The sequence below is a fragment of the Oncorhynchus masou genome, chromosome 5, assembly GCF_036934945.1.
Source record: "Oncorhynchus masou masou isolate Uvic2021 chromosome 5, UVic_Omas_1.1, whole genome shotgun sequence".
NCBI classification, from domain to species: domain Eukaryota; kingdom Metazoa; phylum Chordata; class Actinopteri; order Salmoniformes; family Salmonidae; genus Oncorhynchus; species Oncorhynchus masou.
Window position 1 is genome coordinate 21,079,817 of NC_088216.1, and position 18,760 is coordinate 21,098,576.

The 18,760-nt window shown below is 45.9% G+C and overlaps 2 protein-coding genes across 2 annotated transcripts; one reads left to right on the forward strand and one right to left on the reverse strand.

The window, feature by feature from the left end:
* The first annotated feature begins 138 nt into the window (after positions 1 to 138).
* Positions 139 to 1,483, forward strand: LOC135536778 (ATP synthase membrane subunit K, mitochondrial-like). The gene is made up of 4 exons (XM_064963012.1): positions 139 to 229; positions 880 to 978; positions 1,067 to 1,157; positions 1,358 to 1,483. Exons 2-3 carry the CDS (start codon positions 892 to 894, stop codon positions 1,154 to 1,156), a joined length of 177 nt encoding a protein of 58 aa, XP_064819084.1. The 5' UTR covers positions 139 to 229; positions 880 to 891; the 3' UTR covers position 1,157; positions 1,358 to 1,483.
* Positions 1,484 to 1,492: 9 nt separating this feature from the next.
* On the reverse strand, positions 1,493 to 9,169 carry LOC135536765 (transcription initiation factor TFIID subunit 5-like). Its single transcript, XM_064963008.1, has 12 exons — positions 8,764 to 9,169; positions 7,247 to 7,487; positions 6,840 to 6,987; positions 6,549 to 6,716; positions 6,139 to 6,302; positions 5,687 to 5,822; positions 5,311 to 5,431; positions 4,978 to 5,107; positions 4,283 to 4,447; positions 3,900 to 4,077; positions 2,355 to 2,532; positions 1,493 to 2,141 (listed from the first exon to the last, which is right to left on the reverse strand). Exons 1-12 carry the CDS (start codon positions 9,167 to 9,169, stop codon positions 1,927 to 1,929), a joined length of 2,250 nt encoding a protein of 749 aa, XP_064819080.1. The 3' UTR covers positions 1,493 to 1,926.
* Between the last annotated feature and the right edge of the window lie 9,591 nt (positions 9,170 to 18,760).

Consider the following 18,760-nt stretch of genomic DNA (forward strand, 5'->3'; position numbering starts at 1 on the left):
ATTCACGTCCATCTTTCAAGTGATTGACGTTTCAACAAACCTGTCACTGTTCAATTCTACTTGAAAAAGGCGGGGTTATTAATTGATTGACGTTAGCTTCGTCCACAAACATTGGTTCACTAAATACTAACCACTGAACATGCGCTGTAGAGAGTAGGCGGGATTTCCTGATACTTTTAGCATTTCGGCCTCTCTCGTTGAAGGACACTTGTACAATTCCGTGCACAAGGTAAGAATAGTGACAATCAATATAACATCTAGCTTTATTAATTTTCCCACGTTTTATAACAGCCTTGTCCAGGACGCTGTTGCTTGTGGTGTCTCTAAAATGCCCGTTTAGTTTGTCAGTACCAACTAATCTTGCTAGCCAATATTGCTAACGTTAGCGAGGTAGCTCAAGACAAGCCAGATTGTTTTCTAACGTTAACCTCTAGCGGTAGCTAGCTAGCTACTGCCTTGCCAGCTACTGTTTTTGAATGAAAGTGAACCAGCTAACAAACAATACCCACACGAATATAGCATTCCGCTTTGGGTTGAATGGTACCACACAATTACATTATACAATTACTGTAACTAGCTAACGTTGTTAGCCCATTTGTTTCCACTGTTGTGGGATGAAGCTGTCTGGCTTGCAGGCCGTCAGGGCTAGGGCTACGTCAACTAGGGCTACTGAGCGTCAATGTTTGACAGGCAAGTTGTCTTGAGTAATAATTTTTCCCCCCAATACAATAAGTACACAATGAGTACTGATAACTACTTGCTCGTGGGTGTTTAGAAATAGGCCTATCCATCATTTGTGGTTGGCATTACTTTTTACTTGCCCTCTGTCATCCTCAATGCATTGTAATTGACTGAGTAATCTATTTCTCTCTGGACCAGCTACTATCCAACATGGGCGGACACGACGCAGGAACCAGTCACCAGTTTACTGGTTTTGCCAAGTACTTCAATGCATACACAATCACAGGCAGGAGGAATGTAAGTTCATGCATGAATTACTGTGCAAGATGGTGTACAACCAGTTCACATTCTCAGAAAGGTCACACGTGTGTTATTCTGTCCACAGTGTGTCTTGCTCACATATGCAAGCATAGCCACCATTGCCCTCTTCTTCAAGTTGAAGCCCAAGAAACAGGCGGCTGTCACGGCAAAGTGATGTGAGTGTATTGCATAGGATACCGTCAGTTTCTCGTACCCATTTTGTCTAGCAAACTTACCATTTTATAATTGTGTTAAGACTGCACTGTTTTATTCAGAAATGTGTATTTGACTATAATCAGGAGTCTTTGTATGGACAATACATGTTTCTGGTGGAAAGCTAACTGTATATATCCTATGTGTTCTCGTTTCCCCACAGGTGTCCTGACTGTTCTGTAGTATAGTGGTTGGAAGCTTGACGGCAGCTGGATGTGCTTGCAAGAATTAAGGCCATATTACTTGGCATCGCCGTGTTATTAACAATAAAAACAAATGTAAATTTTAACCCACCAAGTCAATAAAAAAGTGTTTTATTTACACAATATGCACCGTTATAAAAGACTATAGCATGACAGCCACAAACTGTGTTTGTGGCAGTGAAAAAAAAGTCTCTTTAATAGGCTAGTAATGGCACTCTTTAGGTGAGCAAGTTGACACTGGTCCTGGGTCAGTTTTGTGAGGACAAGCTTATCCTGGATCTGTATCTAGGGGCAATTTCACCCCAGATTAATTTTAGGCTGGGTGGGCTCAATCAGATCCTAGATCAGCTTTTGGAACAAGCAAGGTCCTTAGGTCTGCATCACAGTTGATAAACTTCAGTTAGCCAATTCAACTGGTTGGGCATTTTGCTTTGATCCACTGTGTAACTGTGGTTGGATAAGACTTTTGTAATTTCTCATCTCACACAACCCTAGTCTTTTTTTTTAGCAGGGGCTTCTTTGAATGTCCTCATGGGTTGTAGGCCCCTGCAGCCAGCAGTAGGTTCCTGCGGGTGAAGTGCAGGTGAATGACAGGGGTGGACTTGGTCATGTAGGTGCCTAGCAACAGCTCCTGGGAGTTCTCTGGTAGATGGATGTGACCTGTTGCTGCGGTGAAGTCATCCAGCTCCACGTCATCAAAGGCCTTCAGTGTATCCCACAGTTTAACAGTGTTATCCATTGAGCCTGGAAAATATTATATAATAAGTGGAGTGGTGGAAAACTACAAGCATACATTTCTTGTAGACCCAATATCCCCCTAAACCATACTGTGCTTGCTCAGATATTTTCTTTTCGCATTGTCCTTTCAAGTATGGGGGGTGCATGACCAGGCCAGCACAAAGGGCTCAGTAGTGTGAAAAGGCTATTACATGCCAGTTAGACTAAAGGGGCACCAACCTGAGGCTAGTATCTCTCCGTCCCTGCTGAACTTGAGGGCGTAGATGGTGTCAGTATGTCCCTTCAGCTCTCCGACCATCAGGCCGTGACCAACATCCCACAGTAGAACCCTGCCGTCAGTTGCTCCCGAGGCCATGAACTTCCCATTGGGGGAGAAGGCCAGGGAATGAATGGGACCCTGGGAACCAAACCGGTTTATTGAGATGGAGGTTCAGTAACATCACACACGCTATTGATGTGTACAGTATGCAACAAGCTACTTTAAATCATACATACAATATACACTGCTCAAAAAAATAAAGGGAACACTAAAATAACATCCTAGATCTGAATGAATGAAATATTCTTATTGAATACTTTTCTTTACATAGTTGAATGTGCTGACAACAAAATCACAAATTATCGATGGAAATCAAATGTATCAACCCATGGAGGTTTGGAGTTGGAGTCACTCAAAATGAAAGTGGAAAACCACACTACAGGCTGATCCAACTTTGATGTAATGTCCTTAAAACAAGTCAAAACTAGGCTCAGTAGTGTGTATGACCTCCCTACAACGCCTGGGCATGCTCCTGATGAGGTGGCGGATGGTCTCCTGAGGGATCTCCTCCCAGACCTGGACTAAAGCATCCGCCAACTCCTGGACAGTCTGTGGATGGAGCGAGACATGATGTCCCAGATGTGCTCAATTGGATTCAGGTCTGGGGAACGGGCAGGCCAGTCCATAGCATCAATGCCTTCCTCTTGCAGGAACTGCTGACACACTCCAGCCACATGAGGTCTAGCATTGTCTTGCATTAGGAGGAACCCAGGGCCAACCGCACCAGCATATGGTCTCACAAGGGGTCTGAGGATCTCATCTCGGTACCTAATGGCAGTCAGGCTACCTCTGGTGAGCACATGGAGGGCTGGGCGGCTCCCCAAATAAATGCCACCCCACACCATGACTGACCCACTGCCAAACCGGTCATGCTGGAGGATGTTGCAGGCAGCAGAACGTTCTCCATGGCGTCTCCAGACTCTGTCACGTCTGTCACATGTGCTCAGTGTGAACCTGCTTTCATCTGTGAAGAGCACAGGGTGCGAGTGGCGAATTTGCCAATCTTGGTATTCTCTGGCAAATGCCAAACGTCCTGCACGTTGTTGGGCTGTAAGAGCAGACACATGCACATTTGTGGCCTGCTGGGGTTCATTTTGCAGGGCTCTGGCAGTGCTCCTCCTTGCACAAAGGCAGAGGTAGCGGTCCCGCTGCTGGGTTGTTGCCCTCCTACGGCCTCCTCCACGTCTCCTGATGTACTGGCCTGTCTCCTGGTAGCGCCTCCATGCTCTGGACACTACGCTGACAGACACAGCAAACCTTCTTGCCACAGCTCTTATTGATGTGCCATCCTGGATGAGCTGCACTACCTGAGCCACTTGTGTGGGTTGTAGACTCCGTCTCATGCTACCACTAGAGTGATCCTATACACATGATCCTATACACATACACATTCTATTGGGAGAGAACAGACCACCAGGTGCCCTACGACCTTGAACTCTTCGTACCTTGTGACCCGTGAGGATGCGGACACAGTTTCCAGTCAGGACATCCCAGAGGCGGATGGTACGGTCAGCTGAACCCGTGGCCACGTAGTTGGAGTTAGGGTGGAAGAGGGTGCACGTGATGTCAGCCAGGTGACCAGCAAACATACGCAGGGGCTGGTAGTGGTCAGTCGCCCACAGACTGCGGAAGAAGACGACACAAAACCTCAAGACCAGTGGCTGTTTTCTTGCGACCCATCAGGTAAACAAAACCAAATTACAGTCAGGCTTTTTCTCTAGACATAAATTAAGCCTTGAAAGTCCTGTCCAGGAAACAGGCCCAAAGAATGCCATTCATCAATTGCATTGAAACAAATGGAACATTAGGTGTTAATGAGGGTTCTTACCGAGCGACTCGGTCATGTCCCCCAGAGATAAAGTAGTAACCATAGGGTGAGAACTGAGTGTCCCAGACAGGGTAGTTGTGTCCTTTATACCCCACCAGACAGGTGAACGTCTGCAGACTCCACAGTCTGACCGTACCGTCCTCAGAACTGGACAACAGGTAGTTCCTAAAAATACATGATTCGAGGAGAATTGAAGTTAACCGTAGAAATAAGAACACTAGACAAGACAGTAACTCTAGTGTTTCAAATCTCTATGAGGTTCATTAATTCAAACTATGCATCCTTGCCTCCTCTTTAACATTAGTCCAATACGCCACACTACATGATACACCCAGGACCAGTTCTCCACACACAGATTAAACATCGTCCTGGACTAAAAAGCCCTTAGACCAGGGGTGTCAAATAAAAAATAAAACCTGTTTCTTGACTGTCCAGCTCGCTAATTAACCACTAGACAGTCAGGGAGCATAAAAAATTCCATTAACGATGTATAGTGGACTCCTTTTTAGAAAAATTTGACGATAAGGAAATAAGACAGTTTCAGTGCGGCCTTCCAGACCTCATTGAAGATCGAATGCGGCCCCGGGGCAAAATCAATTCGACACCCCTACCTTAGGCATTCTTCATAGTCCAGGACCAGGTTTAATCTGAGTTTGGAAAAGTGCCACCCCAATGATCACTTTATAACATCTTACCTGTCAGGGCTGAAGCTGATGCCGTATACTGGTCCACTGTGTCCGTACAGGATCTTAGACTCACTGGCCGTCTTCTCATCCATGATCCTCTCCAACACGTCATCAGACTCTTTATCAATATTACTCAGGTCTACAGGGAGACGAGAGAGAGAGAGAGAGGGAGCAGATTTAAAGTCATGGTTACTATCAATTTATGTGCAAGCTTATGATCTCAAGTTCAACAATGGTTATAGATGGCTTGTGGAATGCTGCTTTCAGCCTTTGTCCTAACATGTGTTTGGATGTGTGCATGATGTATTGTATATTATCTCTGTGGTCACCATTGTCATTTACCTGCTGCAGATTTGACCCGGCGTAGTTTCTTGGGTGTGACGCTCCACACCCTAACGGTGGAGTCAGCGAAGCCCCCCGCGATCAGACTGGAGTCATCTGTGAAGTCCACCGCTGTCAGACCCTACAGGTCAAAGGTCAAGACAAGACAGAATACTGTATGTTACCGCATTGTTTTGTGGTAATACTGTGAATAAAAGTTTTATTCACAATATTAAAAAAATGATGCTTTAGAAGCTTCATGTTGATAACACTGAGCTCATCACAAAAATATGAATAAGGTTTTGTCAACATTGAAATCAAGTACTAATACTTGATAAATAAATACTAATAAAGTTATCATTCAAATATTCAAAATCCATATCCAAGCATGGCTGACCTGGTAAGCGTTGAGGAAGGAGTAGAAACAGATGGAGGGTAGGTTGTCTGGGCCCAGACGGATCTTCTTAGTGGCCTCCTTCATGTTCATGATCTTGTCCAGCTTGTCAGAGTCCTTCAGCTCGGGGAGGGGGATTCTTGGATATTAAAAATTAACACGGTCAATTTATACATCATTCATAAGTCATAGTCAGGCAGTAACAGTTGTTTCAATGGGGAGGGACTGCAAATGCTAACAAGGTTCGTGGCTAACTCTAGTGCGAGAATAGAGTACAAATGTTGTTTGTGGTCTCTGAAACGCAAGGAAATCTGGGCTGTGTTCATTAGGCACCAAATGAAAACGGACTGAAACAGGGACTTCCTGGACTGGTCCAATAAAAAATAAAACATTTCCCTAGCAAAACGGTTCGCTAGGGCGTGTGCACTAAGGAAAACAACACAGTGGTGACGTACCTAGTTTGTTGGGGTGCGTTGGGGTCCTGTTTCTTGCTCTTGGAGCCCATGCTGTCCTTCTTCGGTTTCTTCTTCTTGGGTTTGCCCTCCTCGTTCTCTGCCTCCTCATCCTCATCGTCCAGAGGTACCTCGATCTCTGGCTCCTTCAGAAGACCATAGAACACCTGCACAACAGCCATGAGTGGTACAATAACCGTAGGCAGTACAGATAGTTTTAATCTCTCAAATCAGAAAATACAGTAATGCATATCTAAAATGAAAAAGTATTGCTCACTGGCTTGCTCACACATACATTGATAACACTATCACTTTAAAACAAACCAGCTATAACAGATTTTTGCTTCTGCATCACTCACATCGACAACCTCCCCCCCCCCCACACACACGCACACACACACACACACACCCACCTTGGCTTTGTTGGCATCTCTCTTGCCCTCCCCAGCCAGACTGCCCGACATGGCATCAATCTGACTTTTACTCCGAGGCATCCCGTCAAAGATATCAATATAGAGATGTTCTTGTATAATATTCCAGATCTGGTTGTTCTGACGTTCCTGCAGGTGCCTCTTCAGTAGCTGGTAAGATAACATACGATACATTATTGTCAACTGCCACAGAGACCTTGACATTTCTGGTTTCTCCTCCCCCCCTCAGTCAGTGCTGGGATTTGAAGTTGCTGGCCCACCAAGGCTACTTACCTGGTAGGAGTCTCGGGAGATGCGGAGGACAAACTTGCTGGTCCTGAAGTCCAGCATGGTCTCGTTTCCCTTCATGTGTTCCTTCTTGGACATGCTGGAGAGGATGCGGAGGTCCTCCTCGTAGTAACACTCCTGGTCACCGCTGAACCTGAGGTAGGGAGAGACAGCAGGGAGCAGAGTCCGTGGATCTAACGTCTACATAACGCACGCATAGTGTCACATTACACTGAGTTAGGCAGCTACAAATAGAACAGGTTGTTACCCATTTCATTGTGGAACTCCCTAAAAGTCCCTGACAAATCAATACACCAGTTGGACCTAAAATCAATAAAAGACATGTATTTGACAGGCAGGAACTTTGGAGACGCTACAAGGGAGCAACAGCACTACCAGTCCACAACACTTACTTTTCAAAAAACTGCTTAGCCTCATTCTCGTGGTTGTTGTAGACCAGCTCCAGGTACATGTGGACAAACAGTGGGTAGAAGACCTGGGAGAGTTCAGCTCTGTGGCAGTCCAGGACAGACTCTATAAACTTCTTCAGGCCGTTATAGTAGAGTGGGTAGAGGACAGGGTCCCCCTGCTGGCTATAGGCCGACAAGACAACGTTGACATCTGGTTGGTCTTCACCACCTGATGCTGCCACCACTGTACAAGCACAGTACTAGTTGTTAGAAAAATGAATATATTAGAGTAGCTAACTAATAGTTTTGGGGTTGGGGTGCTGCAACTAGTAAAGGCCCAGTGCACTACTTTTGTGAAAACAGAAGCTAAATCTATGTTGAGTGTTTACCTGCGTTTGTAACCCGAGTCTGATACAAAACCGTTAACTTGTGGAACATAAAAATACTTGCTTGATATATGTTTTCCAGTTTCTTGAAATACTAAAAAAATGCAACATATTTCTTTGTGAAAACTGAAATAGTCTGTTATTTCCTTTTCCATTTTAGTAGACGTTCTTTATCCAGAGCAACTTACAGTAGTGAGTGCATACATTTTCATACTGGCCCCCCGTGGGAATCCAACCCACAATCCTAGCACTGCAAGCGACATGCTCTACCAACTGAGCCACATCAGAAACCACTTGATGTCTCAATGCTCTCAATTACTATATTGTGCAATGTTGTTCTTCATGGTGATGGAAAGTCTACAGGTACAAACCTAGATGACCAGCCTATGTACAATACAGTAAATGTACATTTACATTAAGTGGTTTGTAAGGATGGTAAATTGTGGTTTTTCAATTTTATTTGGTCAAAATATTTAATTTGAACTGGATGTTTTGTCTTTGCCCATAACTTTCTACCTTTTGATGTAAATGATTGAGGACAGGGTTTTGTTCTTTGTGGATTCCATTAGAATGACAATCTCAGAGAAAGGGACAGGGCAACAACTCTTACAACTCCAACTATTGAATCCTGCAATAATACAACTACCTTTTTTTTTTTTTTGCCAAAGCAGAGAAGCTGGAGGGAAAAAAGTGCTTCGCGGTAACATACCACTATATCAGTCCGCTTATACTAATAAAGGCCGAGCGCACTACTTTTGGGAAAATATTTTTTCCAAAAATATTACTATTTTGCATTACTATTTTTTAAATGTTTTATTATGTTTTTTTTCAGGCGGTGCTGCACAAACTCAGCACCCATACTTCACGCGGCTATGGTCTTATCGCAAGAACTGTTTTCATACATCTACCAGCAACAGTATGAGGTACAAAAACAGCAGTTTCAGGATTGGCTGTCAGGCTCCCTCGTGTCTCATTCATTCAACAGTAAGCCAACTGGCAATAACAAATCAATTGCATTGCATGCTCTTGTGAATATGCATAATATCATGCATTTTGGTATCTTAGGTGGGTAGCTAGCTAACAAGGCAAATCAAAACAATATACGCATGACTTTTGAATGTGATCGCACGAGACCTTTTGGGGGTGCGGTGGCCGGGGGTGCGACGGGGGTGGCGATTGACACTCGGCTGAGGAGAGAGTTGGCATCCCCCCCATCAGCACTGACATTTAGGACGCCACCCGATCCAGCTCCCGCCGAATCGGATACAGGGGAATCATCTGCATCTGCAGATAAGCCCGCTTCTCGCCGCAAAATGTCGACCGACTCGGTCAATTTATTCCTCTTGAGAAATTGCAACACCGCGAGTAGTGTCTGTTGATCTTCACCCGATCCCGCTGGAGATTTCGATTTACCGCCTGAAGACGTAGAACCGGGTGACGAAGAGTTTGCATTGATGTTTCCAGACCCATCGTTTGTTATTTCTGTTTTTATGTCTTTTTCGACCTCCATATTGAGCTGACCATCTTGCACAGCCGCCATTTTCGAAATGAAGTGCGCATGTACGGGTAAAAAAAAAAAACGTGGACCGCTCAATATCTAAAATTCTGATTGGTCCTCCCAAAGAAGAAATTGTAGTTTCGTTGGTTCTCAGTGGTGTAGGCGAATTCTTAGAGGACCGTCATTCCTGTACAGCAGCCAATCAAAATTCGAGTTTATATTTTAGAAACGATTTATTATGGCCAAATCATATTTCTTGCATGTAGAAATATTGTGCTATGATGTTTACATTTTTGTATTATATGAAAATCTTGTATTTGTAATTTAACATTATTGAAGAGTACAGCTAATAGCTTAGAGGTAAATATTTTTTGCATTACTTGTATTGCTTTTAGTTTTAGTTAGTATATATTTTTCACCTGCTGACAAAAATATACAAAAAATGATTATCCTTGACTGGGGATCTGTGATCTATTTGTGCCAGTCATGTGTCAGTTGTACCAGTAGGTGGCGCTTTGTGCCCACTCACTTTCCCTGACGTTTGAGAGATCAAATCTCCTTAAAGGGATTCGGCAATACCAGTATATTTGTTATTGCTGATGTTTTCAATTAAATTGTGTAAAAAAAGACAGAAAAGCAATACATTTTTATATTCTAGTCATTTTAGCAGACACTCTTATCCAGAGTGACTTACAGGAGCAATTAGGGCTAAGTGCCTTGCTCAAGGGCACATCGACCAATTTTTCACATAGTTGGCTCGGGGATTCGACCAAGCAACCTTTCGGTTACTGGCCCAATGCTCTTAATCGCTAAGCTACCTGCTGCTCCTTCAGCAATGCTGTGCTGTCAATCTATTCTACGAGAAAGACATGTTGAGTACGGTTACATGCACACAATAATACAATAATGCAATTTTGATTTTATTACTGGGCATAGTCAGATTAATATAATAGTTTGTTTAAACTGTTTACATGCTTTGCAAGAAGAACGATTTTCCTAATAATCCAGTTGACATGGACACATCTGAAATCAGGCTACCTGATCGGACAATAAGGAGAAATTTAGGTGAATAAGTAAACATTTCCTGACTCAAACCTATAGTACTTTTGACCAAAATAGCTAATTCTGCCAGAGGCTTTCAATAAAACAACATTTCACAGATTTCTGAATCATGAATTCACTATATATGAAAAAAAAAATATATATATATATTTTACAACGTTAACAGTGAAGCGACGACGACTCTGGGATGCGGCCCTTCTTTTACAACGTCAACAGTGCTCTCACACTCGCCACGCGCTCTCACCACTGGTGTCCCCCAGGGCTCTGTTCTAGGCCCTCTCCTATTCTCGCTATACACCAAGTCACTTGGCTTTGTCATAACCTCACATGGTCTCTCCTATCATTGCTATGCAGACGACACACAATTAATCTTCTCCTTTCCCCCTTCTGATGACCAGGTGGCGAATCGCATCTCTGCATGTCTGGCAGACATATCAGTGTGGATGACGGATCACCACCTCAAGCTGAACCTCGGCAAGACGGAGCTGCTCTTCCTCCCGGGGAAGGACTGCCCGTTCCATGATCTCGCCATCACGGTTGACAACTCCATTGTGTCCTCCTCCCAGAGCGCTAAGAACCTTGGCGTGATCCTGGACAACACCCTGTCGTTCTCAACTAACAACATGGCGGTGGCCCGTTCCTGTAGGTTCATGCTCTACAACATCCGCAGAGTACGACCCTGCCTCACACAGGAAGCGGCGCAGGTCCTAATCCAGGCACTTGTCATCTCCCGTCTGGATTACTGCAACTCGCTGTTGGCTGGGCTCCCTGCCTGTGCCATTAAACCCCTACAACTCATCCAGAACGCCGCAGCCCGTCTGGTGTTCAACCTTCCCAAGTTCTCTCACGTCACCCCGCTCCTCCGCTCTCTCCACTGGCTTCCAGTTGAAGCTCGCATCCGCTACAAGACCATGGTGCTTGCCTACGGAGCTGTGAGGGGAACGGCACCGCAGTACCTCCAGGCTCTGATCAGGCCCTACACCCAAACAAGGGCACTGCGTTCATCCACCTCTGGCCTGCTCGCCTCCCTACCACTGAGGAAGTACAGTTCCCGCTCAGCCCAGTCAAAACTGTTCGCTGCTCTGGCCCCCCAATGGTGGAACAAACTCCCTCACGACGCCAGGACAGCGGAGTCAATCACCACCTTCCGGAGACACCTGAAACCCCACCTCTTCAAGGAATACCTAGGATAGGATGAAGCAATCCTTCTCACCCCCCCCCGTAAATGATTTAGATGCACTATTGTAAAGTGGCTGTTCCACTGATGTCAGAAGGTGAATTCACCAATTTGTAAGTTGCTCTGGATAAGAGCGTCTGCTAAATGACTTAAATGTAAATGTAAATGTAAGCGGCAACTCTGGGATGCGGCCCTTCTTTTACAACGTTAACAGTGAAGCGACGACTCTGGGATGCGGCCCTTCTTTTACAACGTCAACAGTGAAGCGACGACGACTCTGGGATGCGGGCCTTCTTTTACAACGTTAACAGTGAAGCAATGACTCTGGGATGCGGCCCTTCTTTTACAATGTCAACAGTGAAGCGACGACGACTCTGGGATGCAGCCCTTCTTTTACAACGTTAACAGTGAAGCGGCGACTCTGGGATGCGGCCCCTCTTTTACAATGTCAACAGTGAAGCGACGACGACTCTGGGATGCAGCCCTTCTTTTACAACGTTAACAGTGAAGCGGCGACTCTGGGATGCGGCCCTTCTTTTACAATGTCAACAGTGAAGCGACGACGACTCTGGGATGCAGCCCTTCTTTTACAACGTTAACAGTGAAGCGGCGACTCTGGGATGCGGCCCTTCTTTTACAACGTTAACAGTGAAGCGGCCACTCTGGGATGCGACCCTTCTTTTACAACGTTAACAGTGAAGTGATGACTCTGGGATGCGGCCCTTCTTTTACAACGTTAACAGTGAAGCGGCGACTCTGGGATGCGGCCCTTCTTTTACAACGTTAACAGTGAAGCGGCGACTCTGGGATGCAGCCCTTCTTTTACAACGTTAACAGTGAAGCGATGACTCTGGGATGCGGCCCTTCTTTTACAACGTTAACAGTGAAGCGATGACTCTGGGATGCGGCCCTTCTTTTACAACGTTAACAGTGAAGCGATGACTCTGGGATGCGGCCCTTCTTTTACAACGTTAACAGTGAAGCGGCGACTCTGGGATGCGGCCCTTCTTTTACAACGTCAACAGTGAAGCGGCGACTCTGGGATGCGGCCCTTCTTTTACAACGTTAACAGTGAAGCGACGACTCTGGGATGCGACCCTTCTTTTACAACGTTAACAGTGAAGCGGCCACTCTGGGATGCGACCCTTCTTTTACAACGTTAACAGTGAAGCGATGACTCTGGGATGCGGCCCTTCTTTTACAACGTTAACAGTGAAGCGGCGACTCTGGGATGCGGCCCTTCTTTTACAACGTTAACAGTGAAGCGGCGACTCTGGGATGCGGCCCTTCTTTTACAACGTCAACAGTGAAGCGGCGACTCTGGGATGCGGCCCTTCTTTTACAACGTTAACAGTGAAGCGATGACTCTGGGATGCGGCCCTTCTTTTACAACGTTAACAGTGAAGCGATGACTCTGGGATGCGGCCCTTCTTTTACAACGTTAACAGTGAAGCGGCCACTCTGGGATGCGGCCCTTCTTTTACAACGTTAACAGTGAAGCGATGACTCTGGGATGCGGCCCTTCTTTTACAACGTTAACAGTGAAGCGGCGACTCTGGGATGCGGCCCTTCTTTTACAACGTTAACAGTGAAGCGGCGACTCTGGGATGTGGCCCTTCTTTTACAACGTTAACAGTGAAGCGACGACTCTGGGATGCGGCCCTTCTTTTACAACGTTAACAGTGAAGCGACGACTCTGGGATGCGGCCCTTCTTTTACAACGTCAACAGTGAAGCGACGACGACTCTGGGATGCGGCCCTTCTTTTACAACGTCAACAGTGAAGCGACGACGACTCTGGGATGCGGCCCTTCTTTTACAACGTCAACAGTGAAGCGACGACTCTGGGATGCGGCCCTTCTTTTACAACGTCAACAGTGAAGCGACGACGACTCTGGGATGCGGCCCTTCTTTTACAACGTTAACAGTGAAGCGGTGACTCTGGGATGCGGCCCTTCTTTTACAACGTTAACAGTGAAGCGGCGACTCTGGGATGCGGCCCTTCTTTTACAACGTTAACAGTGAAGCGACGACTCTGGGATGCGGCCCTTCTTTTACAACGTCAACAGTGAAGCGGCCACTCTGGGATGCGACCCTTCTTTTACAACGTTAACAGTGAAGCGGCGACTCTGGGATGCGACCCTTCTTTTACAACGTTAACAGTGAAGCGATGACTCTGGGATGCGGCCCTTCTTTTACAACGTTAACAGTGAAACGACGACTCTGGGATGCGACCCTTCTTTTACAACGTTAACAATGAAGCGGCGACTCTGGGATGCGGCCCTTCTTTTACAACGTTAACAGTGAAGCGATGACTCTGGGATGCGGCCCTTCTTTTACAATGTTAACAGTGAAGCGGCCACTCTGGGATGCGGCCCTTCTTTTACAACGTTAACAGTGAAGCGGCCACTCTGGGATGCGGCCCTTCTTTTACAACGTTAACAGTGAAGCGGCGACTCTGGGATGCGGCCCTTCTTTTACAACGTCAACAGTGAAGCGGCCACTCTGGGATGCGGCCCTTCTTTTACAATGTTAACAGTGAAGCGGCCACTCTGGGATGCGGCCCTTCTTTTACAACGTTAACAGTGAAGCGGCCACTCTGGGATGCGGCCCTTCTTTTACAACGTTAACAGTGAAGCTGGCGACTCTGGGATGCGGCCCTTCTTTTACAACGTCAACAGTGAAGCGACGACGACTCTGGGATGCGGGCCTTCTTTTACAACGTTAACAGTGAAGCGATGACTCTGGGATGCGGCCCTTCTTTTACAACGTTAACAGTGAAGCGATGACTCTGGGATGCGGCCCTTCTTTTACAACGTTAACAGTGAAGCGATGACTCTGGGATGCGGCCCTTCTTTTACAACGTTAACAGTGAAGCGACGACTCTGGGATGCGGCCCTTCTTTTACAACGTTAACAGTGAAGCGATGACTCTGGGATGCGGCCCTTCTTTTACAACGTTAACAGTGAAGCGATGACTCTGGGATGCGGCCCTTCTTTTACAACGTTAACAGTGAAGCGGCCACTCCGGGATGCGGCCCTTCTTTTACAACGTTAACAGTGAAGCGGCCACTCTGGGATGCGGCCCTTCTTTTACAACGTTAACAGTGAAGCGATGACTCTGGGATGCGGCCCTTCTTTTACAACGTTAACAGTGAAGCGGCGACTCTGGGATGCGGCCCTTCTTTTACAACGTTAACAGTGAAGCGACGACTCTGGGATGCGGCCCTTCTTTTACAACGTCAACAGTGAAGTGGCCACTCTGGGATGCGGCCCTTCTTTTACAACGTTAACAGTGAAGCGGCGACTCTGGGATGCGGCCCTTCTTTTACAATGTCTACACTGTATTTCTGATCAATTTGATGTTATTTTAATGGACACAAAATGTGCTTTTCTTTCAAAAATAAGGACATTTCTAAGTTACCCAAAACCTTTGAACGGTAGTGTACATTTCATCTTGATGTTCTAATGCCAGTCGGTCAATTTAAAACATTGATTGGGGACTTAGTTGAGGAATGTTTTTTTTCTGAGTGATTTGTGATGTTATATTTGCGCTTCCCATGACTATTTTTGTATTTTAATGTCGATACAGTACCAGTCAAAAGTTTGGACACACCTACTTATTTCACTGTTTTTCTTTATTTTGACTATTTTCTACATTGTAGAATAATAGTGAATACATCAAACCTATGAAACAACACATTTGGAATCATGTAGTAACCAAAACAGTGTTAAACAAATCAAAATATATTTTAGATTCTTCAAAGTAGCCACCCTTTGCCTTGATGATAGCTTTGCACTCTTGGTATGCTTTCCCAACAGTCTTGAAGAAGTTCCCACATATTCTGAGCACTTGTTGGCTGCTTTTCCTTCACTCTGAAGTCTAACTCATCCCAAACCATCTCAATTGGGTTGAGGTCGGGTGATTGTGGAGGCCAGGTCATCTGATGCAGCACTCCATCACTCTCCTTCTTGGTCAAATAGCCCTTACACAGCCTGGAGGTGTGTTCAGTCATTGTCCTATTGAAAAACAAATGATAGTCCTACTATGTGCAAACCAGATGGGATGGCGTATCGCTGCAGAATGCTGTGGTAGCCATGCTGGTTAAGTGTGCCTTGAATTCTAAATAAATCACCCATAGTGTCACCAGCAAAGCACCCCCACACCATCACACCTCCTCCATGCTTCACGGTGGGAACCACACATGCAGAGATCATCCGCTCAGCAAAAGGGAAGTCAAGGCAGGCAAAGATTCGTAATCCAATTCAGAGTCAGGCAGGTATAGGACAGCAGGCAGGATCAGGACAGGCAGAAAGGTCAGGACTGTGACAACTAGGAAAACCAAAAACTAGCGCACAGGAAACACTGGAACCCGCTGGGATGAACTGGCAACAGACAAACAGAAAACGCAGGTATAAATACACAGATAATGGGGACAAATGGGAGACACCTGGTGTGTGTGTGTGGGGGGGGGGGGTGAGAAGCACTAGACAGGTCAGGGTGTGACAATATACGATACCATTTTGGATGCACCTTGTGAGTTGGTGGACCTCTGTTGTTCAAATGTGATTTTGGATGCACCTTGTGAGTTGGGGGACCTCTGTTGTTCAATGTGATTGGTGTTACAGGGAGGAGAGAAGAGAAGAGGGGGTTATCAGATCCCCTTCTGCAGCACACCTGCTGAGCTTGCACTGCAGTTCTTCGTACATAATCCCCCAGACACCTCAGTATGGGCTGTACACCAGACCTCATTATCAATTACATAGACAAAGTACAGAAAGACTATGCACAATTTCAGTTGAAAGGCAAACTAGTATGTTTCGTATACAATATCATAGCGGGAAGTCTTGTCAGCATAAAGTTGGAAATTCAATAGGTTTCTGTTGAAAGTTATACTCTGTGGGGACCGGTCCATCCATTTGACATTTTAGTCATTAAGCAGACACTCTTATCCAGAGCAACTTACTGGAGAAAGTAGGGTGGAGTGCCTTGCTCAAGGACACAACAGCAGATTATTCACCTAGTCAGCTTGGGGATTTGAACCAGCAACCTTTCGGGTACTGGACCAACCTCTTAACCCCTGCATCTATTATTATTAGAATAAGCAGTTAGTGAAACACGAGCGTTTAACATTTAGACTGTCTGCTTCTGGATCACACAACAGAGAGATTGTCTGGGGGATGAAGATGAGAGTACTAGAACGGACTTTCAGTCCCACATCTGCTCCTGCATGAGTGTATTTGATAGGTGAGAAACCACATAAAAAGATCACAAGTTATGTGGAGGAGGAACAGCATGTGTGTATGTGTCTACAGTGCTAAAGCCCTGTGAGTCCACACGCATGGCCACCAATGCTCGACATGGACTGAAATAGGTGCCGGTACTTTTGAGCTAATATTCTATATGAGGAACAGGAGCTCAAGCAGCAGAACATTTGAGGTGCCGCTACTCAGCTCCTGGCCAAGTCAAGCACTGATGGACAACACCCTGGGCTGGGTAATGCTAACGTCTGTGCGTTCCCCCCTCCTCGCCCCCACACCGCCCTAGACTGCTGCAGCTGTTATGCAACAAACGCAGTGCTCCAGCTACACCTCCTCCTCCCCTGTAAAAGGACCCTGGTCCATGTAAAACCTGGTGCTGGAATGTCAGTGTAATGACACCCTGTAGGTAGGAGGAAGCAGCGGTCTACAGAGAATCTGAACATCAGTAGTTTGCTGGAGATGAGGAGGAACCTGTCACGCAGACAACTCCCTAGAAATAAGCAAAACTTTCCTAGATGGGTTACTGTGTCTGTTAATAGCAATATTAATGCTTTCTTCATCACTTAAAAACAAAATCTTAATGTTTGTTGCTAATAACCCCCCCCCCCCCCAGATAGATCTATAATTTATAGAACTGTATATCTGCCCCCTACTAATGCTGGCTCAGGGCTGAAGCACACGTAAAAAGGCCTAAGGTTATTGATTTAAGATCAATGGCTGTTTGGCTCCTCCCCTCCAAAAGCAATTACCAGAGACTGGACCTGCAGCGTGTCGTCTTAATTAATGCGCACTCTGCCCCCTGCCTCCTGAAATGCCACATAGACATGCTGCAGACCTCCTGTAGCATCAACGTACAGACAGCAGCTTCTCTCTTCCCCAGTGTCCATGTGGTCGTTGGATCTTTGTGTCGCCATGACGTTGTGTGCGGTGTGTGTGTGCGTGCGTGTGTGTGTGCGTGCTTGCGTGTGTGTGTGTGCGTGCGTGTGTGATGTGTGTGTGTGCGTGCGTGCGTGCGTGTGATGTGTGTGTGTGCGTGCGTGTGTGTGATGTGTGTGTGTGTGTGATGTGATGTGTGTGTGCACAAGGTGATTTGTAGATCAGTGATCATGTGCAGCACAAGGTCGTCCGTCTCAAACGTGCCCATCCTTTAGCTATCAATATGTAGATCACAGCTGCTATTCTGTCTGTTTCTCCTTAGTTGTTTCATCTGCTCCTGCCTTTACAAAATTCAACAGACAGAATGGATGTAGTAGTAGTTTGTTTGTCGTAGGAAATGAAACAGAAATGTTGCTTGGTGGAAACAAATGAAGGATGTTCTGGATGGCAATGACCCAGATGCGTGTCTAAGAGCTTGAAAGTATCTTGGCAGTTGGCACTGCGGTTGCCAGTGATTTGAAATAAAACGTAGTAATTTGATTTTTAGTCAAGACATTCAGTGCCAGATTGATTTGTGAAATGAACACACCCTGGACGCCAATAAATCTTGTGAAAGCATCCAACTGATTAAAGAGGTAACCATGCCAATGTGTTTTTTCCTGTATTTTTCCTATTGTTTTTCCGATACTATTGTTTTACAGTTTGCTACTCTTTCTCTGTGGGATACTTTGAGAGGAAGTGGATGTATGTTGATGTGTAATGTTATACGGTTATGTGTTCTGTGCCCATACTTGCAGTGCTGTTGGATTTAGTATCCTTTGAATATTCATGGGGTGCGCTGTGAGCGTGTATTTGTGTGTGTGTGTGTGTGTATTCTGGTGTGCTTTAATACCATCGGGTTGCGTGCTGTTCCATATTATACATGTACAGTGCACTCCATCATATTCTTACCAGCGTCTGTGTGTGTCTGCCCGCTGGTTGTGTGTGAGGGGGTGACAACTCCCCTAGTCACACGCTGGGTGTCAGAACAAACCCATTCTCTCTCCTCTTTTCTCTCCCCCTCCCTCCCTCACTCCCTCCCTCCTGCATTTACAACACATCCTCTTACGTTGACTGTGTGGAAACACAACAGGGTGTGGCACTACCACCGTCGCACCGCATGACAAAAACACTACCAACGATGCACAACAAACAAACGCAACTACGCATACACTCACGCCAGCACTCCAAGAAACAAGAAGGACTATTTTATCTACAG